We start from the raw sequence: 25,275 nt of genomic DNA on the forward strand, positions 1-25,275 counted from the left end.
TAATATAAAATAAAATTCAAACAAGAAAACATGTCCTAGTTTTGCAATTTTTCTTTCTTAGTGAAAAAGTTTTTCATGTAGTATTCTTCCAAACAATTATGAATTTCATCAATTTTGATTTATACTTATTTCCTCAGCAGTTTTCCTATCAGCCAAGTTATTATCCATTCATACTCTGTCCAAAGTAAAAAACAAAATACCCCAAATTTGGTGAAGAAATCTAATCTTTATTTCTATGATGTTAGCACAATATACTCACACAATAGCTTTGCTCTGTACTTAACAAAATACATTTATAGCACTTTACAAACTTTATCAGTTTGGAAAACATTGCATAACATTTTATTAAACACAATACTTTATATATATATATTATATCTTCATAATTTTATTTACTTTAAAAAGATAATTAACTCTCTTTATTCAATACTTGGTTTTGTCAATGAAGCACAGCCTAACAAAGAAAGAAGTGCTCTCACTCGCAAATAAGATAAATAGAACACTAAGAAGAGATACCACCTGTTAGTCTGATTTAGTTTAAATTAAGGTACCAGTGGAATGTAAACAAATTTTTTTTTGCCATTTTTTTTTTTACAAAAGATGTGTTATCAAATCTACATGCAGAGGTCTGAGTTCTAGTGTCTATCACTATACTCCCTTAACAATGTGGTACAATTTGTTAAGTCATTAAAAACTGTAGCCTTTGGCACTTTGAGTAGAAAAAGAATATATCAATATTATGTAAAGAAAACAAAATCAATGACTAGAGAAGTACTTTAAAATTTTTTGTTAAGAAATAGGAAAGATTAGGAAATATCACACTGCACCTGAAATGCTGCAGTTTAGTTTTTCTTCGGAGTACTAAAGCCAGTCCACCCTTCCCTCTGTGCACCGGCAGAAGCCAGGAGGAGTGTCATGATGGTGGTGATAGTAAGAAGTGGGGAAGGCAACAGTTTACTCCCACTTCCCTCTCTGAGAAGGAAATTGCCAGAAGGGATATGGTTGAATCTGAATTTTATTGCCAGAGTTTTCAATTCTGCTGGTTTCAGCTCAATTCCTAATGTCTAAGAGGTTGCCTTCTCTAGAAAGCTCTGCCCTTCTCATGTAGAAAGTGATAATGATGTGACACTATTCACCTTTGAATGACTCTTGTTCTGTTGTTTTCCTCCTTTCCTCTTGGCAATCATCAAATGTACATTAGAATTCTTAAGAAATGGTGTAAAAAAGGCTTGATATTAAATTCCAAGAACCAAATATTTCTTCATATTTTAAATATTCTACTTGGAAAACACTTCAAAATATTTTGTTTTATTTTCTTGTTATTGATAGTACTGATTTCCTTTGATTTAGGTTCAAGGCTTAATTCAAGATAGGTAGTAAAAACTGTTGATTGCATGTTAAGCACTAAAGCCATACCTATTCAGAAATTTCAAAGAAATACGTTCTTAGTTTATACTGTGAGATGCTTTTACATATCAGTTTGTGTTTTACAGATTCTTCCTGTTGATGTCTAATTACCAAAAATATTTTAGGGAAAAGGATAAAAACCCAACCACCGTGTCTCTAAGTTATTGGCTATCAGGATATTGAGAAAAGCTAATAATCTGAAACAGAATGAAATTTTTAGGTGACTTGTTAAGAAGGTAACCTAAGCCAGTGGCTAGAAACATCTAAGAATAGACTTGACCAACATTTTTGGTCGTGTAACTCACGATGTCAACTTTTGGCTCAGATTTGTTGTTTATAACTTCACAGCAGTATATTTTGTTCAAGGAATATAAACTTATTTTTTGCTTTTAAAATAGGAGAACATATCTATAATGTCAAATAAATCAGTAAATGAAGCAGAAGCTGTAAAATGCAAAATATAGTCACAACGATCTCAACAGATTCTCTAAAACAATATTTTTAAATTATATGAATATACTCAGTAAAGGACAGATTCCTTACTAGCTGTACCTGTAACTTAAAGCAAAAGTATGCAGCAGAAAAATGATGCAGAAAAGTACTAGCTATTCTCTCACTGAAAATATGCCTACACAATTTTCAATGTTGAAGAAAGAAATTCACATAAACTTTTCATTGTTTGACTGTGAGCCAGCCACTAGCAGGAAGCTGCAGATTTCCTATCCTAACACAAAATAACCAGCATCTTCTAAATAAAGTAGCATTTCTTTGTCAAGGAATTGCACACCACTATTTCACAGCTAAGTAGAGTTTTGAGAGTTTAAATAGTATATGTACGGTAATAGTCAGCACCACCCAGACTGAGCTTCAGGTACAGATTCTGCAACATGAATAATATATAATACTGCGTGACCTCTGCTGTAGGGAACGCCTGTGTGTTCTGGATTCCCACAGCTCATTGGAAAGAAAAATCCCCAAAGTTGACACATTCGGGAAGTTAAATAGTATGCATGGAAGGAAACCACCTTCTTTTGATACTGCCCTCTGCAAACCCTTTTGAATTTCATGACAGGTCTTAAGAAAATTCTTCACATTAACCCATAAGTTAGAGTCGTGCATCTTGTCCCCCCCCCTTCCCCTACTCTGGATGTAAAATCTACAAGGTTAGTGTGCGAGTTTGCTAGAGTCACAGAGTTCAGGGCTGATGGTGAACAATCTAGTTTGGCAAGACGGCTTCCCAAACTTCTGGAGCAGAGAGAGTACAGGTAGAGGCAACACGTGGTCTTTCGGGGGGGGTCTCCCAATGTGATCGAGAGGCCATCACTCAATCCTTATAGGCCCGTGTGGGGGAGGTTCCTTTGTAGAAGATGTTTCTAGTGTTTTCGGGGCTGTTGCTTCTTTCAGGGATTAGAACGATGTTACCCTTTCTCCGTAGGGTGGAGTCGCGCGAGGACGAGACGGACAGGGTCTCTGAACCGATCTCACTGCCCTCCACCGGGGTGACGCGGATGGTGGTGATGCCATGGTGGTGATGCTCGCTGGGATCAATGTTGCTCCTCTTATGATCGCCAGAGCCGAAGCTGTCTTTCAGGGACTCGCAGCTCTCCGAGTCTCTGTTGAGGTCGTTGAGCTCGTAAGTTTGGCGTAGACTGCCCTTTTCGGGGGCTTTCCACTTCCAGGAACCACTGCCCTCCCCTTCGGTGGATGGGATCTGGATGATGGGCCGGTTGTTCTCAGGGTGGGCTTCGACTCTCACGATACTGCTGGGTTCATGATCAGTCAAGGTTTTGTAGCGGATGGAGCCAGTGCAGGAGACTGTGCTGCCCTCTGCGTTTTTGGGGCTGCTCTGGAGGACACCCTGCTGTTTGGACATGGCGATCACTTGCATGATACGAGGCTGGCTGTTGCCTCGGTTGCAGGCCACCGTCTTCTCAGCCGCCTTCAGCCACTTGGCCCGAGCCGAGCTGCTTTTAGGGGAGGTATTGATGTTTTCTTGGGTCTCCTCTGGGATGTGCACCAGCTGAGAGGAGCCAGGGCGGGACTGAATGGACACACGTGGTCCCCCGGGCACGCTGTTGTTACACCCGGGGACAGTGCCAGGCTGGATCTTGAGGTACTGATTGCCAGGACCATGGTGGTCTCCATTCACGCCCACTCTCGATGGCTCTGAGCTTGACCTCATTTCTATGGACCTGGGTGGAGACTGCCCAGGCTCAGAGTCCATTACTTGAAGGGACATCTTGCGGCTTTCATTCTTGTTCTTCCACTGGGTGAGGAGTTGCTTGGACCGCGCAGAGTCCATGGAGGCATGGATGCTCGTGTTTCTCCTGACAGGATCTTCCACCGATGGGGTGTTGGCTCTGGGCAGCGTGTTGCTGAAGGTGACCATGTTCTCCTTGCCCATGGGGCTGCGAGGAGTGATGATCTCTACATCAGCATTGGCCCTTTTGAGGTTGGTCAAGGAGCTAGCATCCCTGTGGTTTCGGTTGAGGATGCCTTCTGTGTGAGCAATGCCAATGCCATCACCGCTGCTGCCATTTTTAGCTGATAGAACCCGGCTGGGGTCTTGGTTGAGGTCTGCCAGAGACCTAAGGGCTTCTCTGTGCTGCAGCATACTGTCTTCACTAGGCAGAAAGTTCCCCACAGCATATAGGCCCTAGGGTTCAAGGGAAAACAGCAAGAATCAGGAGCCACAGCAGTTACAAAGTTTCCCTTAGAGCACCCAGGGAAGTAGCACTTCCTGTCCATTGCTAACACCAATAGGTGGTAAAGCTATGCAATAAATTGCTGAGCTAGTTGCTTTTCAGAAAGATGGATCACATCCGTTTCCCTACAAACCCTGCGTGTGTTTTGAGAAGAAAAAGCAGACAGTGAGAGGAATCAGGGCACTCTTCTGCCTTTCTGAGCAATTCATTTTTCTGGATTTAGGAGCTCCTTCAGGAGTGGCAACTCACACAGCTTAAATGATTTATTTTGCCTTTCATTTTCACTGATAACTGATGATGTAAAACAGAAGACTTGCAGAAAATACAAAACAGTGGATCTTCCGTAAAACTGTTGTATCTGGTTTTGAAATGAGGTCAGAGACCTACATTGTTACAGCTCACACTGAGTTCAGCCTGGTGTGTTTAGGACAGAATGCTTGTGGCAGAGAGGGCAGAAGCTATTACCAGGCTGAAGCACCCATCTTCTTTCCTGATTTAAATGTGATCTTCAGTTGGAAAATTGGGCTCATCAGTGTTATTATACATTATACTAAACATGAGCCAAATTTTATTTCATTTCGACGTCATACTCAGTCTATCAAATTTTGTTTGTTTTGGATTCAGAAAAGGTTACAGTTCAGACTCAAATGGATGAGCTTTTTTTTTTTTTTTTTCCACACAGGAGATTTCATGGCTGCTGGGTTTTCATTTTTTGAGGTTCTGTGTTAAAGATCAGATCAAGCAGCTCACATCTGCTTGTGTGTTCATTTTGATAGAAGGTGGCCATGGTCTGCTCTCTAAGTCTAAGCAACAGAATTGCATGGGTTTTACATTTTGTGGAATGCTTAATAATGAACAACGGAACAAGCTTGGTACTGATACATTTCCAATTTCAGGGCACATGGTGGAATCAGAAATGGAATAGGTAGCTGTCTCTTCAACTTATCTTTTTTCATTGTTGCTGTTTGTTTGTTTTTTTAAGACAGGGTCTCACTATGTAGTGAAAGCTGGCTTCTGACTTGTGATCCTCCTGTCTCAGCCTGCTGAGGGCTGGGATTATAGGTTCACAGTATTATATGGGGCACCAGCTACCTTTTTTTTTTGTTATTGTTGCTCACATACTGGGGTTTGAACTCTTTGTCTGCTCCTGTCAGTTCCTTTCATTATTGCCTTTTCTTATGTGCATCACTTTCCTATTGACCTTTATATTCTCATGGCCTGATAATTTTATGTACCCCAAATAATGACAATGATAGCTTCTACCAACAAACATCCGTGATTTCCAAATCTGTTTATCCGACACTGATTGCTCTTCTGAACTCCAGACACAATTATTCAACTCGGAATTGACTCAGTTTAGCTCATTAACTCTCTTTCCCCTACCATTCTGTTTACTGTGTCACTCAACTGGTCTGTTAGTAAAGACATCAATTCAGTCTTTTTCTAAGCTAGAAATCTGACCAGTATCTCTCATTCCTCCTGCTCCCTCACCTTCACTTGTATTTGCTCTTTCAAATGCCTGTCTCTTTGCATGTGTAGTTTCTCCTTCAATATCCTTCCTCCATTTTTTTTGTGGTACTGGAGCTTGAACTCAGGGCCCATACATTGAACTCTTTTTCAAGATGGGTTTTTTTCAAGATAGGGTTTCATGAACTATTTGCCTGGGCTGGCTTTGAACCTTGATCTTTCTGATCTCTGCCTCCTGAATAGTTAGGATTACAGGTTCGAGCCACAGGCAACAGGCTCCTTCCTCTTTTCCTTACACTAAGAAACACTAATTTTTTTTTTTTAAAACCACATCACTTCTGTGGAGCCTTCTCCTTATTCTTTGGTAGTTTGCTATTCCCAAGGCACTGTGTCAATAGTGTTATATTACTTAACATCTTGTAAACATTTTTGTGTATGTTAGTCTCTACACTGTGAACCTCTAAAGAATGCATCTTATTTTTCATTGTTTTGATGTTCATTATAGCACCTGGCAATGAGTAGATAATGATAAATGTTAAGTGGGTGAATGGCATGACTGAATGAGATGAACAATCTCAGTGTCCTCGGGCTGCAGACATTTCTCTTGGAGACCAGGTTGCAAGTATCAGAAGGAATTCAACTGTTAGTTGAATATAGTTACATTTAGGTGTTACATTTGTGTTGTTGGGAAAATTGTATAATGTTTTACCAAATCCTCATTTTCACCATTTCTTCTTTCACTAACATTCACCCTTTTTCATCTGTGAAATTATTATTGTATTAGTAGCAACAGTCTCTCTCTCTCTCTCCATCCCCTCCCTCTACTTGCTATAAGTCTAAAATACAACCATTCTTCTCAAACCACAATTTCTGGTTCACAGCAAGAGTTCAACAGTTATTTTATTGAATATAAAATATATTGCAAGTAAATTACCATTGTGCAAAGTATTTTATGTATGTTTTTCCATTTTAAACTGTAGTTTATCAAATTATCAAATAATAACAATAAAGCATTTACCAAATACAGTGCAATTCCTCCTCCTATTAAGAAGCCACAGTAGACATCGACTGGGTGGTTCTTGTACTGAGTTATCCTGGTCAGCCCACAGATGATCCCACAGATGATAAAGGTGAAGACCAGGAGAGGCTTCAGAAGCTTGGAGGAGTCCGTTAACGTGGAATTGAAGTACATCTGAAAAGTGAGAGAAATGAATGAGGTATGCTAGGCAGGCCATCTTATTAGAAGTTTCTAATCAAATAAGTAGTGAAACTCAAGTCTGACTGACACACTTGACCTCAGTTTTGCTGTCCCATTTCCCCCACTATGGCTACGTTCTCTACCTGCCCAGGAGGGAAATGCATGACAATTCTTCAAATAAATAATACTCCCTCATCGAGTTATGTGAAAGTCTGAAAAGTCTTGAAGCAGAAGAATCACCAGATAACTTTAATCTCCATATTACTTGTCACTTAATTCTAGTCCATTTCACTCACAAAAGATTTCCAGGGCTACTGTGTTAATCAGTACAATGACTACTTGTTGTTCAACATTTATCAGATTTACACTGCCTAGAACTCACCAACATTACATAACTGCTGAAAGTATTGTGCCTGACTTTGTGTACTTAATACAATCCTTCCAAATAGTAGAAGTATTTGTAGCACTCATGTATTTCACAACGCCCTCCCACAGAGAATAATACCGCATTTAAAGGTTAAATAACATGACGTGGAAAATTCTACTGTTCTTTTTCAATAGCAGCATCTCTTTTTTGCTTTTGATATCAATGTATTCAGGGGCTGGTATGCTTACATTTATAATCTAATTAGTTATCTGAGAACAACACTCAGTCCTCTGATTTTCTATGGGACTCAGTTTAACCAAAAAGAGCCAGTTACTTACCGAAACGTATACAGCTGCAAAGGCGGCTAGGGTTGCATGTTGAGAAGGGAATGATTTTCTGCCAAAAGAAGACAATCAAATTATACCTTTCAGCTCAGATACAGCGCTCACAACCATCTCAGAGACCCTGAATGGTTCAGATGTTCAACCGGAAGCCATAAAGCCATAACTTTAACTTATGTTTAGTTTTCTGGGAATAACACCGCTAATCACCCTTAGTATTAAAGAATAGGAGTGACGTCGTTTTCAGGAACAGTATGTACTCTGATGGCAAAGGAACATTTGATTATACTGTAGAAATGATGTTTGAAAGTAGAAAAGAACATGGCCATTGTTCTGTGCTTTTAGAATTATGCCAATTTAAGCTAAATGTTCATAAAACTTAGGGTTTTCAAGCTTTAGACTTTTTATATGCTCCTGAAAATATACTTTCATTTACTTAAATGTTTAAAAGACTAAATAGTGTTCTGAGCAGTAGCTCTAAATATGTTCGTACACTCTAGGACATATAAGAAAAGTCTAATTTTAGCAAAATGTTTCTCTGCATATTTTGCTTTAAGAGTATTATTCCTCAAGAGTCATAGAACATTCTATTTCGTTAAACAATTTAAGGAGTAGGGTTTAAGGACTGGAACACAGGATAGTGGAAGAGACACTGAAAGGAAAGGCAAAGAGACAATAGAGATTTCTTACAATGGCTTAAAAACTGGAAAAAATAAAATTCACATATATTAGTGCTCTCCTAATTATTTGGTATTTATTACATAACAAATAATAGAACAGGGTTGAGAAAGAGTAGAGGACACAGGTCTTAAATATAGGTCCAAAATTATTGAATGGTCTATAACAACTTGAGTGAGTACAATCACATATTTTACCAGTGCTGATTCCTCAACTACATTTATTAACTTATTTTTCACATTTCAATAGATCTTTGAGAACTCATTTGCATGACAACTCCAAGTCTTATGATAGTCATTTAATGGCCGTATTCCTCAGGCATTTATTTCTTTTGAGCTTTTTTTGGTACTTTGTATTTTTACTTTATTGATTGGAAAAATTCAATGGAGTAGTAGTTTCTTGAGTTTTTCTGTTCCTTGCTTTCTGAAATGGAAGGCCAGAAGTTGTTTAGATATTTATAGCAAACACCTGCCACCTCAGATATTACACTGCCTTAAATTCTACCAAAGGGAAAATTAACATGATTCTTTGATAAAAGAAGAATGGAGAGATAACAATCGTAGATGTTTAGTCTTTCACTTCAGCCACTACAAAGCATCTATTGCTGTTAAGCTACCATAAATATCCTATAATGAACAAATTGTGGTGTCTAAAACCATGATGAGCAGATCACAGTGCATGGGTGGAGGTCAGCAATACGGGGACTAGTAGAGAGAGTATGAAGCCGAAGCTTCTCTGGGAAACCAAGAGAAGCGTTTGCAGAGAGCTGCCAATGGTTTTCTATGCTATAGTCATTGATGAGATTGTTGTATTGAAAAGAAAAACAACATCAAAATCATCATGACGGAAAAAAGGCATGCTTAAGATGGAATGCTTTCCATCTTAGTTTCTAACCTGCCACTGTTGATAACTGTAAGGTCAGATCCTGAGCAGATATCTTCCACAATGTAGGAATTTTCTTTGCAAGATATGTTCAGAGAGGTATAGTTTGGCTTGCACACAGTCAGAAAGTATGGTGCCTGATATCCTGTGGACAGTTGTATGATATCTGTAATCAGAGCTGTGGAGCATAGTCCAAACACATGAACACCTATAATCCAAAGAAAAAACTCTGTTACCAAGTTGGATGCTGTATCAGTATCAACCATGTTCATAAAGCATTAATTACTATGCAAGCCTAAACATCTGTGTTATCATTTTTTCTAAGGCAATTGTGAGGAGATAATGTAGAAATTCCTAAACAGATTCCTAAGGGCAAAATTGGGGCAATGAGTATTTCCAAAGTAATTTGAGGTGCTTTTATGAAATGAGGCCAATCCTTGACGTTGTTTAGCATGGACCATTCGTCAGGTACTTGACACACGTGGAGGTAGCCACCTATGGGATTTGAGAGGGATTGAATGTGAGAATGAAGCAACATTGAAGATAATTTTAAACTGGCATTTTTGAGCTGCCAGGGCTCTTTTTTAATGATTTCTAACTCTAGCCACAGTCACCAATTCCTACTGAAACCATGCTCGTTCCCTCTAAGCTGCAGTAACAGCAGAGAGGAAGAACACTTAAAACAGCGATGATAGCAGGCAGGTTCTGTCACAGGAACAAACAAGTGACAATCAGAGCCTGGGTATCAGACTGTGGAGGCCTGCCTGCTGTTTGGAATTTAGGGATGATGTTCTTATATCTCTCGTCCAAATTCTATCCTTTGGTCCCTCCTGGGACCATCTGAAAACATATGTCACAAATACTCAAATGCCTGCTTGAAGTCTCTTGCCTGGCCTTAGTTTGGGAGCTTTGCTCTCTGTTCACATATATACGATCTGGAGTCCACCCACCCCCTCCAAGTTGTCTTGAGTCTCTTGAATTCATTCTGACTTGACTGACCTCTGATTCAGACTCATGAGTTGCTCATAAAATTCATTCTGAGAGACACTGGGTGATTCTTCATCAGCTACCTCCAGACTAAGAGTGCTGGCTTGCACATGTACTGTTTGATATTTATTCTTCTCTGGCTATTGTCATCTAACCAGCAGTGCCCCAATTCCTTCTCTGTCCACACATCTGGAACTCATGACACAGAAACTTTATTTCTGCATGCTAATTTCTGGATTCAAGGGCTTAGTGAAGAAGTTACATAAGAAGGGAAACCCATGTGTTTCACCTTTGTAAGTGAGAAACACCAGGCCAGTGGAGGCTAGGATTGCTGACAGCATTTCAGAGAGTGCTTATGCCTCTTGGTCCACAGAATTTTGTTATGTTAGAGAAGATTTTTTTCGGAGATCAGCTATGTGTCCTGTACTTTTACTTTCTGCCTCAGATGCTGCTAGGGAGACTGTTGTATTCTTACCATCTAGATATGATGCTTAGGGAATGACTTGGAAAAGATATTTCCTCTCAAGGGAGAAAAGGTTTAGTAGATATTAAGTGAAGACACTTGCTTCTTTGAGCTGACATCTTATAATTAAAAATTAAACTTTTAATTTTTGGAGAATGAATATAAAACACTCTGGTTGTTGTGATGTATTGTGACCACTGAAGTCAGTTTTTAAAACAAAGGCCTGTGATTCAACCTTCATTTAAATGGCCCCATGGTAATTAGAAGAGATGAAGATTTAGAAATCAATTTGGTTCAGATGTAGATTTCCTAGAGTCTCGTAAAAATAGGAGGTAAAGTTTCCAACCAAGGAAAAACAGTCATGATGTGGCACTCTCTGGTGACATTTCCATGTGCAGTGACTTCTGGATGAGAATACTCCAAGAAATGGAGCCACTGGTGTGGACTGAAATGATTTCTGAAGAGTTATCCATTCTTAATGGCCTGTTGACATTTATTCAGTGAAACCCTGTTAAAGTAAATTCATGCTTCAACCAGAGCTACGGCAAAAGAGCACAGAAAATATGTGGCATGTTAGCTCTCAAAACAAGGACCAGAACTGTAAATAACATATTTCAGATACAAAACCCTAAATTTTAGAGTTTTACCAGTTTCTTGTATACTGTAAAACTCATTACACACCAAGATTACACATCTAAATTACAGCTTTAGAGACTTAATATCTGTAATTAAATATACCATTTCGATTAGAAAAAAACATTTCCTTTGTTTGTAGTTCCCCACACCCACCAACAAATCTGACAGCTCTTCTAAGAAAAGAGTTGAAGTTGCATCCTCCAGCGTTAATGTTAGGCTCCAGCCCAGCTCCGTTTCTCCTTTTAGACAGGCAACAGTAGAGAATTCCTTCCCCCACCATGATCTACAAAGACAAAGAGGTGTTCAGGCAAAAGAGTATGGGTGTGTCTGTCATACTAACAAATAAAAGAGAATTATGTAATAGCTCTTAACATATCATCAGTTGAACACTGTAGACATGTATTATTCTTAAAAGCTTTAGAGATGTAAGTAATTTCCCCTGAGAATTTGAGCAAGCAGTGAGAAGTAAGCTCTCGGGATCCTGCAAAGAGGTTAGGTTACCTCTGCACTGGGAAGGTGTGAGGTCATCCAGACTTTTCACTAAAGCTGCAGCAAGTCAGGTGGTATTACAATGGTATTAGCCCACTGCCCAGTATTTACCCAGTGACATCTAACTCTTAAAGTCTTGGCATTTTTCCCTAAAATAATGAAAACAAGATGACCAGGGATGATTAAAATAAGAATAAGGGTTAGAATCATGAGCATTTTTCTAGCAGAGTAGATCAATAGGCCATTTGGAATTCACCAGAAGAATCGGTCTACAGGAAGCATGCGTGAGTGTAAAAAAGTACTATCTAGTACATAGCTGTCCCATAAAATATTCTGCATGGAAGAAACTGGTTTTCATTGTTTGATATGATAGCCACTCCCTACTTGTGGCTGTTGAGCACTTGAAATGTAGCTACTGCAAATATTTCATTGTATTGCATTAATTTTAAAAATTAAATAAACTTAAATTTAGAGTAAAACAATTATTTGATATGTGGTCACCAGCTATCATATTGGAGAATGAAGATTATAAAAGAAATTTAGATGGGTGGGCTGGTATGCTCTAGGATAAGACAATTTAGAGAATGTGTTCACAGTGGATTGAGACTCACACCGGAGTATCAGGACTAGGTTAAAGGAAGGAACGGTGTCCTTTGCTGTAGGATTTTAGGATATATGAGATCAGGGAAAGAAGTCGATCCTAGGTAGGCATCATTTCCTTCAGAAAGACTTCCTGTACCCTGTCTGTGATTCTCCTAGGTGGCACCCTTGGTACGTTGCTCTTACCCTGGGGCAGCTTTATTTAAGTGCATTTAATGGTTCTTTTTGTTGTCTCTCACTTGACCAGGACACTGAGGAAGAACCATTTCTTATTTACCTTTTAGCTGCATTGTTCAGCCTGTGCCTGGCACACTGGGATTTGTCTTTGTGACCTGTGCTATGGGACTTGTGTTTGCTACCCTGGGCTTTTGCGTGCCAGTTATTCTGTACAATAGAAGTAAGAGTAATTTATGAGTTTTATCTATGCAAAAAATTTAAACAGCCAGGATTATTATACCTAAGAGATATTGTGAAATTGATGTCCATCTGTGGAAATGTGTGAAGTGGAAGAAAGTAGAGTTTCACAAGATATTAACAGTCTCTCAGATGTGGTGATCCTGTCACAGTGAAAATTATAACCATACTTAGAGCTGAGACTATAGTTAAGGTTAGATTTTCCAGGGGAAACTTCTCAGTTCTCATTACTAGCTTAACATTCATTTTTCGGAGTGCTTAAAATTATAGTGTTTACAATGCCTTTAAAAAGACTAAAAAGCTTAATGCCACTCTGCTTCAAATGTTCAAATTGGTATGTTTAGTTCTGGAGGCAGTATGGTGGATGTGTCATTATAAAGAATCTTAATTTCTACCAAAAAAATTTAAAAATAGTATTTTAAGGAACTCTGCCTATAACCACAGGGGTGGAAATCATTTGACATGATTATGGCAACCTTTAGGATCAATCAGTGTAGAAATAACCAAGAGGGATTTATTTCAAAGCACTGAGCATTGAGTTAAGCATATTTACTTCTTGACAAATAACATCCTCCGTCATCACTTCAAGTTAGACATGGAACTGCTGTACGTTCTATACTCCAGATGTGATACAATATGTCACTTACTCAGAATACTATGATGGCTATATTAAATTAGTCATTTCAGTAAATTAACCACCCATTCCTGAAAGACATTTTGGTATTGTGAATAAATTGATTTCATCTTCACTTTGTCAATAATGATCTGTGAATGACTTTGTTTTTCTCTTTTCAATTACATGGGTAATGAGTCGCACCTTGTCCATGAATGTTAAATAAGAATTCATTGTACAGTGCCATTATGGAAAGTTGTCTTATGATATAATACAATGGTCATCATCACAAATAATCTTGAGATTTCAGGAGTCTTATTTTAATTGTTTTAATATGCTTAAAATGCCTGTGTCAAGAGTGTGCATAAATGCTATTAGCTTGATTTTGAAATATGGATAGATGTTTCTGATCAGTATTTTCACATCATCCAGCTGTTCTTCTCATGTAGGACCACATTCATTTTCTCTTCATTCTTCCATTTAATTAAGCTTGACCTCTGTGTTATTGCACAAATTTTCAAACTGACTCAGTTTGGTTTAAAGAGAATTCTCAGCATAAGACATACTTCTTAGTGTATTTCCAAATATTCCACCTTATTTCTTCCTTCTGAATGGCATGCTTGACCATTGCAAGAGAGTTGAAGGGTTTAGGTTTGACAATAAAATTTTTTGTTGCTGCTGTCATTTGTAAACAAAAAGCAGTTTATGACAATTGTCTTTTCATGACACTTCATTTTGTGCTGTACCTAGCCCTAAAAAGAAGCAACACAATTGTGTGTGTGTGTGTGTGTGTGTGTGTGTCTGAAATAACATGGGTGGGTTTGGGGAAGAGATTCTGTAATAACTGCTCCAGGGGAGAGGTTGGAAGGAAATGAGGAAATACCTTGACCTTGAACTAGGGAGAACTCACAATCCAAAAAGTCTTAGAAAACAAACCAAAGCAACAAAAGTATTGTAATATTTATCATAATGTCTTCAATGTTTGAATTTCTAATGAATGTTTTTTTAGAAGTCCAAAAAGATCTAAGGTTCTACATGCTGACTATATAGTTTCCTAAAGCCAAGGTTACTTCTAGGAGTTATAATCAAATTCTGATAGAATTATCCTATAAAATTACATTCTTAAATGATATGTAAAAGTTGTATTTCAAGGAAGAAATCATACACATTTTTCTCTATTCATGTAGACTTCTGAAGATTCATAATAAACCCAAAACTCTGTGTTGTTTTCTCTGAGAAAAAAAACTTCCACAGGACCTAAACAAAATGCTTGTTTCATTTTAATGAAAATTGAATGTTAAGAATGAAATTTTACAACTGAAGGGAATTTCATAGAAATAAGATTCTGTATTTCACAGACATGAAAAGCAGTTTTATCATTTATATATAACATCAGGAAGACAAATTAATTTTAAACACATCTTAAAGAATAAAAATATCTGAGAAGCAAACATTAAGTGATTCATATTTAAATGCCTGCATAAAAATTAGTTATCTTCCATTTGTTTAGATGAAAGTCCCTTTAAAGAGTGACTCTTGCTCATGTGGCATCTTTTATTTGTCTTCTCTCCTTGTGAAGGGGTGAAAACAGCAAGCCCCTCTCCTCACAGCAGTCTCCTCCAAATGTCCCTTTCAAATTAAGGGTTCCTTCAGCCTTCCTGCCTCACCACAATTCCATTTTTGGAATGGGGTATTTGTTATCATAAAGATGAAAATAAAATGGCTCCCTTGAAAGTCAAAGGTTACATTCTGTTATTATCATAGGAAGGCAGTGGAGTTAAGCGTTAGTATGTGGTAAGATTAGAAACAGAATTATGGTCCTAAAACAAAATGACTCTAGATACCATAAGATCAATGTCAAGAAAATTTACATTTTGGGAGAAGGCCTTAAAAATAAAGAGAATGAAATTAGAATAAAATCACAAAGAAGTGTCTTATGTATTTGGAGTGAAAGGTGTGAACAATGTTTGAGCTGAGCACTATCAAAATTTGTCTTGGAGTTGTTTACTCAAAACCTAGGAACCCAGTATGCAGAAAAGAAGTCCTGACATCCCAGAGCACTTTGAAGCTTTCAAGTGACACAGGGAAAATTAGGATCCTGAGAGGGCACATGCTTCCCTTGTTTGCTTCTCCTTCCATTAAGGGGGCACAGCAGCCATGGAGGCGCTGCGGAGATGTCCAGGGAAGGAGTTGGCCATGGGTTCCCCAGCTTGGCTCAGTGGAAGGCAGCTATGGTGAGTTCTCAGGTCTCAAGAAAGAAAGCCTCAACCCCAATCCCCTAGCAAACATCCTTAAACTTCATAAGGAAAGTTTGTGATGGGAAGTGAGGGAGTCAACAGAAGCAGGACCACAGCGATGACGTCAAGGTCAATGATCCCAAGACTGTACTGACATCAACAAAGGAAGCATTGTGAGCTCAACAAACATGACAGGGAGCGTCAAAATTAGACCTGCTTTCCAAGTCACTTGATACGATGCTCTGGCAGAATAAAGACTTGCAGAAATATAAAAAGTAAATTATTTAAATCATTATCAGGACAGTGTTTTTAGCAGGGTCATGAACATTTGTGTATTACTTTACATATCTTGTTTCAAATATATTGATTAAAATAAATTTAGGCACTATTCCCCAAATGAGAGAAATGTTTTCTTCTCTGATAGATTTAAAGCAATCATACTTTCTGCTCTTACTAAGTGATAGGAAGTTTTGAAAAGTCTTTTGGAAAAGGGAGATGCTGTGTTTTGAGCAATAGCACCACTTAAAAATGTCTCTCTTAAAGCCTCAACTCCTTCCACGTACATCATTAATACTTTCAATCACTGTGGAGTTACTGTCAAACTGTTTTGAGGCCTTTTATTTTATTTTATTTTGGTGGTACTGGGGTTTGAACTCAGGGCCTCACACTTGCCAGGCAGGCACTCTACTACTTAAGACAAACCTGAAGCTATTTAAATATAGCAAATTTCTATATAAAATTAAGTTCTGACTTTATTTTCTGAGAATATTTTATATAATTTATTTAGAGTATAAATAGCATGCTATGATTATTTAATATAGAGGAAACTTTTTAAAACAAATACTTAGCTACAAAGGCATTCTAGAGAATAGAATGTTTATGCAGAGACTTTTCTTAAACTGCTTATGTATTAAAACTCAATAGGCCAATTCATTATAGTATCTTATAAAAAACTTTAAGTGCAACTTTTAATTATTTGATAACAATTTGCTCTGATCTTCATGAGCACGATCCCAGCAAAACAAGAGTTCCCACTATGAGGAAAAGATATTACTACTTTGGAAATGTGTTCCTTGTCTTTTAGGTGGCATCTGGGGGCAGAAGAGATGGTAGAAGGCCGTGAATAATCTAATTTATTAATGAATTTACTTAAAAGTGTGTTATTTGTGGTATGTATTAACACATAAAACTATGTTTTAATTCATTTGCAGTAGATTAGGGCATTTTTTTTGTGTACCTGTTTTAAAATGCATATGCCTGATCTGAAGGTAAAGCCTCTTGTTCTCTATGTGTGTCTTTATGTGTGTGTGCAAGTGTGTGAGTTCGTGAGTGTGCATGCCAGGCAGGTGAATTTTTTGTTTTGTTTTTATTTTTTTAAAATTTTTTATTATTGTTGTACTGGGGATCCATTGCAACATTTACAAACATTTTTACAATATGTCATAGTTGAATTCACCCCTCCGGTCATTCTCTTTTATCCTTTTCCCCGGCTCCTGGAATAGTTTAACCAGTTTGCATTTTTCTATTTTCATATATGAGTGTGTAATATTTCTATCATATTCACCCTCCCACACCCTTTCCTTATATCCTCCCTCCTTCCACTGGCACCAACCCCAGATAGGACTGGAGGTGAGGCTCAAATGGTACGGCAGGTGAGTTATGACCTTGTTATAGTTGGTGAAGCTCAATATTTATAATCAATGTTTCTTGAAAACATGAAACTGTAAATGATATCAAAGTGCACTTAGAGAAATATGGCTATGTTATTGTTTTTTCCTGTTTTCCAGACTTCAGATAGCAAGCAAACACATGAAAATACATTAATTAGAATTATATATCAGAAATGTCATGTTTAGCCATTCAAGGAGAATTAAACAACTGCAAAACTTTTCAGAATGACATGTAAAAGTATACAAAGACAGCAATCATTTTTGAAATCATACCATCTCTTAAAACTTTTAATACCAAAACTTTTAAAGCTATTAACCATGGGACACTGTCAAAATATCCCAAAGGCATGGTGTTTCAGGCTCAAAATTTAGAATTTACCTTTTGTTTGTTTTGAGACATTTATTACACAAACGTGGGCATTTTTAGTTTCCTGGAATGATGGATGCAATGGGGGCAGAATTTCTTACCGTGATTGCAGGTCCAGCAAAAGCCAAGCTAAGCAGCATGAGGAATGGAATGGCCTCCTGGGTTGGTTCAATGTACGGCATGCTAAGACTCCGGTCATAGCAGCTGAATCCAGAATGCACAGGCTTGAAGACATCCGTGAGCTCCAGGAAGTACAGGCTAACCACGGAAGATGCCAATATAGGCAACTGAGAAGGAAGGACAGTGATCAAGGTGTTCTTATAGATGGGAGATACATAGAATCTGCACATCTTGAATTAGAAACAGGGTGATTTCTGTTAAAAATTTAAGTTAAAATCATCCATTAAGTGCTAGGTTTCCTCTTTCACAATGTATCTCCCATTCATCCACTTAGTCACTAGCCAGCTATGAGCCCATCTCCTTGCTTGCCTACTTACTGGTATTCCACATTCATTCTCCACCTCCCAATCTGCTTATCCATTTTCCACAAAGCAACCCAAGGGGGCTTTTGCAAAGATTCCATCTCAGATCACTCACTATTTTAACCACTTTATTGGTTCTCATTCCATCTGAATAAAATCCAAATGCTATATTGTGGAATGGGAGTTCCTGCAAGACTTGGCTCTTGCTTCAGTTTCTTACTCTTCTTATACTACAATTCCAGTAGTCCTCAGCATCCTGTCCATCACAAAGCAAATTGGTTTTCACACTTGTCCTGTGACAGCCAAACTCATTTCTGCTAATGGTCTTTGCACTTGCTGCTCCCTCTTTCTCCATGTCCTTTCCCTAGCTCTTGCCATGACAGGCCTCTTTTCTTCACTCTCTGTCTAGGGTAAGCCTTTGAGTCATCCTCTACCTTGTCATGATCCTTGATTTCCTTCATGGCACCTATTAACTGAAAATGTCTTGACAACTTAATATTACACTAATTTTCAACTTCCATAATATCTCATGGGAAGAAATGTTCCATGAAATGAGACTCCACGAGTATAATTTATTGCTGAGTTCCTGGTGCATAGAATTGTTCCTGGCACATGGCAGAAATGCAATTCATCATTTAATAATTTAATTTAGCAACAAATACCTGTTAATAAATGGCTAGTTGAATAAACATGAAACCTTAATTATTACAATAACTAGAGTTACTAGTTTAACAAATACAGGTTACTCAGTGAAGTGACAATTTCAGATAACAATGAATAACTTTTAGTTTAAGTAGTTCCCCTGCAATATTTGGGAGATATTTATGCTAAAATTATTCATTATTTATCAGAAATTCTAATTTCACTCACCATCTATTTTCTGGTCACCCTAAATGAGGCACAATGTACTTTCTGGATTTTTTTGTAGATTTTGTGAATTTAGTAATTTGTTCCTTCATCTTGTAATGTACCAGGTAATATGCAAGGCTAGCTATAATGTATCTAGTGAGACATAAACCAGGTGACCTATTGTGAATGATTTGCTTAATGTCCGACTTTCCAGACCCTGAAAAGGCAGACTTCAATAACATTTGGAGAACTGTTTAAGGCTTTGTTACTTGTGAAGATACGATGTTTACTTAACAAAACAAAAGATTTTTGACCTTCTTGACCACTAATGATTTTGGTGTTAGTTTTTTTCAAAAGAATAACTGTAAGACAGTGTTATGCTTTCTGTTCCCAAGAGGAGTTTTTGTAAGGAGACGTGCTTTAGGTTTATTGGAAAAAATGGTAACGTATGGTGATCAGTGTGATATTATCCTTCTATTTTTCAGATGGATGGTTTCCAGAGAACAAAAAGCACATCATGACATTTATAGTTTCTCCTATCTATGATCATTTGATTACTCCAAATATCTGATCATTCCTCCTCAGCACCCGTCTCCTGTAATACACAGCAACTTTCAGTCTTGACTAATCCTTCATGGTACATGTACATGATGGTTATTTACAGTTCAATCTACAGAAATATATTCAATTTAACAAATGCTTCATACAACACTGACTACAAGCCAGATATGTTTATTTCAAATTTTTAATTAATTTTATTCATTAATTTTAACTCATTTCGCTTAAAATTTCTCATTGTGACAGAAGGTAGGTGCTATTACTACTTTCATTATTTAGGTGATAAGCAGTTAACAGTAGTAATTAGTAGAGGTAGATCTTTTTTTTTCTTTCTTTTATTTTATCATTTTTACATTTATTTACATGTGTATACATTGTTTGGGCCACCTCCCCCATCCCCCGTCTTCGGGGCAGAACCTGTTCTGCCCTTCTTGTGCTCCAATTTTGTTGAAGAGAAACATAAGACATAATAAGAAAGACATAGCGGTTTTGCTAGTTTGAGGTAACAATAGCTATACAGAGAGATTCCTAGCATTGCTTTCATGCACATGTGTATTGCAACCCAAACTGGTTCATCTCTGCCAGACCTCTTCACTACTTCCTGGTCATTCTCCCCATAGTGGCTTCAGTCAGTTTAAGATTACTTTTTTTCACTCTTCTACAGTGAGCACATCAGCCACATTCAAGTTTTAGGTTTTCTTCCCTTTCCTTATTCTTCCTATACACATTTTCCCCTTAGTGTGTGACTAAGGGGAAAATAATAATACTACTGCGTTTGTTTTGGGTCTATAATGAGCATATGAGGGAGAACATACGATTTCTGGTGTTCTGAGCCTGACTAACTTCACTTAAGATGATGTTCTCCAGTGCCATCCATTTACTTGCAAATGATAAGATTTCATTCTTCTTTGTGGTTGAGTAAAATTCCATTGTGTATCAATACCACATTTTCTTAATCCATTCGTCAGTGGTGGGGCATCTTGGCTGTTTCCATAAGTTGGCTATTGTGAATAGTGCTGCAATAAACATGGGTGTGCAGGTGCCTCTGGAGTAACCTGTGTTGCATTCCTTCTTGTATATCCCCAGGAATGGGATTGCTGGATCAAATGGCAGGTCTATGTGTAGTTTTTTAAGAAGCCTCAATATTGTTTTCCAAAGTGGTTGTACTACCTTATGAACTCATGAATTCTTGTTCCAAAGTCTTATGTCTCTAAAGGAGAATGATGGAGGGGGTGAATTCAACTATGATATATTGTAAGAACTTTTGTAAATGTCACAATATATTCCCAGTACAACAATATGATAAAAAATAAAATGAAATAAAAAATAAGCAGTCTTATGTTTCAATGATTATTCTAAGCTTCTTTCAAAAACTAGGAGTAGAGGGTTAAGATAATGGAGTACAACCAGCACCCATTAAAGAGGCCTACTGTTTAGCTCATGTTCCTGTTTAATAAAGATTTTTATTTGCAAATCCTTAGTTAAAAATGTGTATCACTTAGTAGAAGCAGACATTATCATAAACATGGTTTGTATAAGTTTGGAAAAGTTTCTTCCATTAATTTGAAGGTTAAACATTTCACTTTGAAACCGCATTTCACCATCCACTTTCTTGCCTCTTTCCTGAATGCCTTCTTCAGTGTTTTACAGCATTTCACAAATGAGAACCAGATCTAAGATCTTCAACAACCACCCAAGTAATATTTGATAATCTTATTTTTAAATGCTATATCCTAAGAAAATTAATTTCATGTCTCCTGCAGAAAGGTGAGCACAATCTTATCAACACAACCGTTCCGAAAATAAAGTAAATCTTTCTTAATAGAGATGGATTCATCATTGGATTTTCCTGGAGAAAGAATGGAAAAAACACTTTGAATAAAATAGTAAAAGCAATGGAGTTTTGTGGTTTTCATGTCACCCAGAGAGCCCGTTACCAGCTGTCTTTCTTAGTACCACCAGTATGAACTTGGAAATGTTTTCCATAACTTTTCTTATCTATGAAATAGTCTCATTGATAGCACCCATCACCACAGGACAGCTGAAAAGATGAAATGAGGTTTTGTAAAGAAAACTCAATGATACCTGGAACAAAGAGCAGTTTGCATCAGTTATGGTGGCTTTGCTCTCTGCAGTTTCACTTACTTGTGCTTTGAAAATATTAAGCAGAAAATCTCAGAAAGAAGCCATGCAGAAATTTTAAGTGAATTTTATTATAGTACGTTGTTATAATGGCTGTATTTTATTATTAGCTTGTGTTGTTAATTTTTCACTGCGTCTAATTTATAGTTTATCATAGGTATGTATGTATAGAAAAATGAAGTATATAAGGAATTTGGCATAAATAGTAGCCAGGCATCCTCAGATCTTCTAAGAAGGAATCCCTGCAGACATGGGGGAGTCTCTTGCATGTGACAGTATAAATCTTATGAGTATTGCTGCTGTTAAAAATATCGACGGTAGCACACTTGTCAATTCCCACCTTTCTCATTAGGCCTTAAAACCCTTTATAAAAGGAGTTTCATCACTCTTGATTCCCTAGCACCTTTTTTCAGGAAAAATTTACTCTCTTTTTTGAAATTATTATTGCAGTTGTCTGCCACAAGATAGGTCTGACCTTAATTCTGCTTCTCAGACTAAAATCTTAAAGCAGAGGTCTTATTTATTTCCATACTGCCACTAATAATCACTAATTCCATGGTCACTTACAAATACGAATATACGCCTGTACACACATATAGACATAAACATATGAATGAAAATAATTTCTGTAACTAATATTTATGTATTTTAGTCCTTTTTATCCATTAGACTTCTCAAAGCTGCTAGTTTTTCTAGTTATATAATTTTTCTATCCGTGTTAACACATGTAATATCTTCTGCAGTCCTCTGGGTGTGGTGTTGCACTAATGTAATCCCAGCACTCAAAACACAGAGGCAGAAGGATCATTAGTTTGAGGCCAGCCTGGCCTAAAAGCAAGACCCTGTTTCAAAAATTTTATATTCCTTGTAAAAGCATATTCCAAAACCTTTATTTGTTTTCAATATGGGAAACATTTTCTTCCTTTTGTGATGTTTGTTTCTCTGATTTTTTAAAAAAGTATCTTTCACTCTTTGTCTTTTTGAAAGACAAATTTTATGACGGTAAATTTTTTTAAGAAAGTTATTTGAATAAACATTTATAGTATTGGGAAAATAAGTTTTATATATTGTGCTCATCACTGTATTTTACTGTGCTTACCCAAGTATAATGAATGAATTCAATAAAAATGTTTATTTCTAACATGCTTGTCTTCAAAGGGATCTTTCATTTTTTAAAATGGTTAACAGAAGCTTCTTTTTGAGCATAAGAAGCAGATGGTATGTGCTAATTTAGGCATACATGTAGCATTTGTATGCACATAGTAAGAAAGATGACATAGACTTAGATTGCACTGAAATGATATATTTAAGATGGAATTTAGGAAGAGATATTAAAAGACCAGTATTGGTAAGCATGAGGAATCTTTTCAGTCATGAGGTAGCTAAGAAAAAGATGAGAACCCAGCTACTTTTATGCAGCAATATAGAGGAGAAAAATTACCTGTAGCTTAGAAAAGTGATTTTCAAAGAGAAAAGATGGATTCTTATAATTCCCATCTGCTAAGCAACCATGAGTGAAAATAATAGAACAATTTTTTAAAAAGAAAATTATAACTTTTGAGAGGACACAGCAAACAAAGATGTTTCAAAAGATCCTATTTGCTATATAATAATGATTTTTTTCTGATGCTAATTTTAACAACACAAATCTGTAGTGTGTAACTGTTTTAGTGAAGTCTTTACAGTATCCATCCTGATGTGTCACTAAGTCAGGTAGCATCCTTGCTTTTAGTTTGTAATAAGGACAAGATTTATTTCTCAGCTTAGAGGGACACAAATCAGTTACACTCATGGCTTCCTTATGGCCAGCATGAATTCAAGTCCTATAAGATCCTCTTGAGCTGATTGGGTCACAGTGACAAGGCATCATTTAATAGACATGGTGTTGACTGTTCAGTTACTTATTGTTTTCTTAAGGCAAATATCTATTGAGAGCCTGCTAGTAGGTCTTGTCATAGGTCCCAGGAAGAAAGTTGTGATCAAACAAAGTCCTTTCCAATGAATATTCATTCTAGTTGAGGGAGGGCAGGAAAAACATGAAAATTAATATCAGAAGGAACACATTCCCTAAAGAAGAAGGCTGTGGTAATTCAGCACCTGGGTTCTTATTTTAGATCAAGGAAGATCTAACTTAGGTGCCATTCAAGCAGAGAGTTGAAAGGAAAAGAAAGAGCTAGCCATATAAAACTCAGGTAAAAAGCATACTAGAATTGAGGAAGTAATATAAGATGAAGTCAGAGAGGTAAACTTAGGATCAGCCTTTGCAGAGAATTGAAGTCCATATTAGGAGTTAGGGTTTTATTCAAAATAAGATTGAAATTTTTTGGACGGTTGAAGCAGAGGTGTAATAGGGCTTGAAATATTTTTCACAAAGATCATTCTGTTGGGTTGAGGATAGACTATTGTGAGTCTAAAGTGGAAGCAGGGTAAAAATTTTGAAAGTTCTTCAAAGCTCAGTAAATATTTATGGATAATTCAATGACAGATACAAAAATCCAGGCAAGAAATGAGACAGCTTTTACTGGGGTATAAAACTGGAGCTATAGAAAAATCACAGATTCTGGATATAGGTATGGAGACAGAAATGAGAGGAGTTCACCAAATGATCACTGAAGAAGAAATAACAACAAAGGCTGATTTCAAGGATTCAGGATTTAAGCAATTGGGTCATAAACCTCTTTTCCTGGTATGGGGAAGTCTGAGAGAAGCCTGAGAAGAAAGAATCTAAGGTGCTTTTTCTGGGAAATATCAAACTTGAGATGCCTCTTGGTTATTTAAGTATAGAAGAGAGTAACATGCCATTCTGGAGCTAAAAACAGAACCCAACGGGGAGGTTTGCAGCTCGTCATTGGGGTAGGGATGGTTTCAACAACAGCACCCTCACTTTTGAAGAACAGTGTTGAACAAAACATTTCAACATGAAATTACCATGGTTCTGATATGAGTAATATCACAAGAAGTGAAGGAATAGAATCATTTGAATTGTTCAAAAGAACATTTTTATAGTAATAATTTTTTTCTCTTTATTCATATATTCATATGTGCATACATTGTTTGGGTCATTTCTCCCCCCTGCCCCCCACCCCCTCCCTCTCTTCCCCACCACCCTCGCTTCCAGGCAGATCCTGTTCTGCCCTTTTCTCCAATTTTGTTGAAGAGAAGACATGAGCAATAATAAGAAAGACAAAGCGTTTTTGCTAGTCGAGATAAGGATAGCTATGCAGAGATTCCTAGCATTGCTTCCATGCACATGTGTATTGCAACCTGAGTTGATTCATCTCTACCTGACCTTTTCACTACTTCCCAGTCACCTTCCCATATGACCTCTGTTGCTTTCAATGGGAGACTTAGAACCAGTCTTGATAAATGCCCCAAAATTGTATCAAATGAGAAATTTAACATAGTAATACAATGCATTGAAATGAAATCCACTGGAAAAAATATTAGCAAGTCAAAGCAATTTTACCAAAGATAGTGGCCACTAAGGAAGTCATCACACCCACGAAGGGATTTTCTACTTCCTACAGCACAGTATGTAATGATGTTCTGAAGGACTTTTTCCCTTGCAGCCAATACTGGTAATGTTTCCTTCAAATATTACAATAGTAGTACCAAAAACATAGTATAAAGCTTTCTGGCTTATCAAACTATCTTAACCCTCATCATAGGATATTTATATTTGCTATAATGAACCTAAAAACATAGATTATAGTAAAGTTCTCT

At 37.1% G+C, this 25,275-nt stretch overlaps 1 protein-coding gene across 1 annotated transcript in view; it reads right to left on the reverse strand.

Annotated features, from left to right (window-relative positions):
• Positions 1–206: 206 nt before the first annotated feature.
• Positions 207–25,275, reverse strand: part of Plppr4 (phospholipid phosphatase related 4) — a 41,072-nt gene continuing 16,003 nt past the window's right edge. The window contains exons 2-7 of the mRNA XM_020187146.2: positions 17,623–17,808; positions 11,285–11,414; positions 9,058–9,253; positions 7,483–7,540; positions 6,598–6,771; positions 207–4,063 (exon numbers count right to left, since the gene is read on the reverse strand). Of these exons, the coding sequence (XP_020042735.1) occupies positions 2,732–4,063; positions 6,598–6,771; positions 7,483–7,540; positions 9,058–9,253; positions 11,285–11,414; positions 17,623–17,808 (2,076 nt within the window). The 3' untranslated portion in view covers positions 207–2,731. The remainder of the gene's footprint in view (positions 4,064–6,597; positions 6,772–7,482; positions 7,541–9,057; positions 9,254–11,284; positions 11,415–17,622; positions 17,809–25,275) is intronic.

This window comes from Castor canadensis, chromosome 12 (genome assembly GCF_047511655.1).
Source record: "Castor canadensis chromosome 12, mCasCan1.hap1v2, whole genome shotgun sequence".
In the NCBI taxonomy this organism is placed as follows: Eukaryota; Metazoa; Chordata; class Mammalia; order Rodentia; family Castoridae; genus Castor; species Castor canadensis.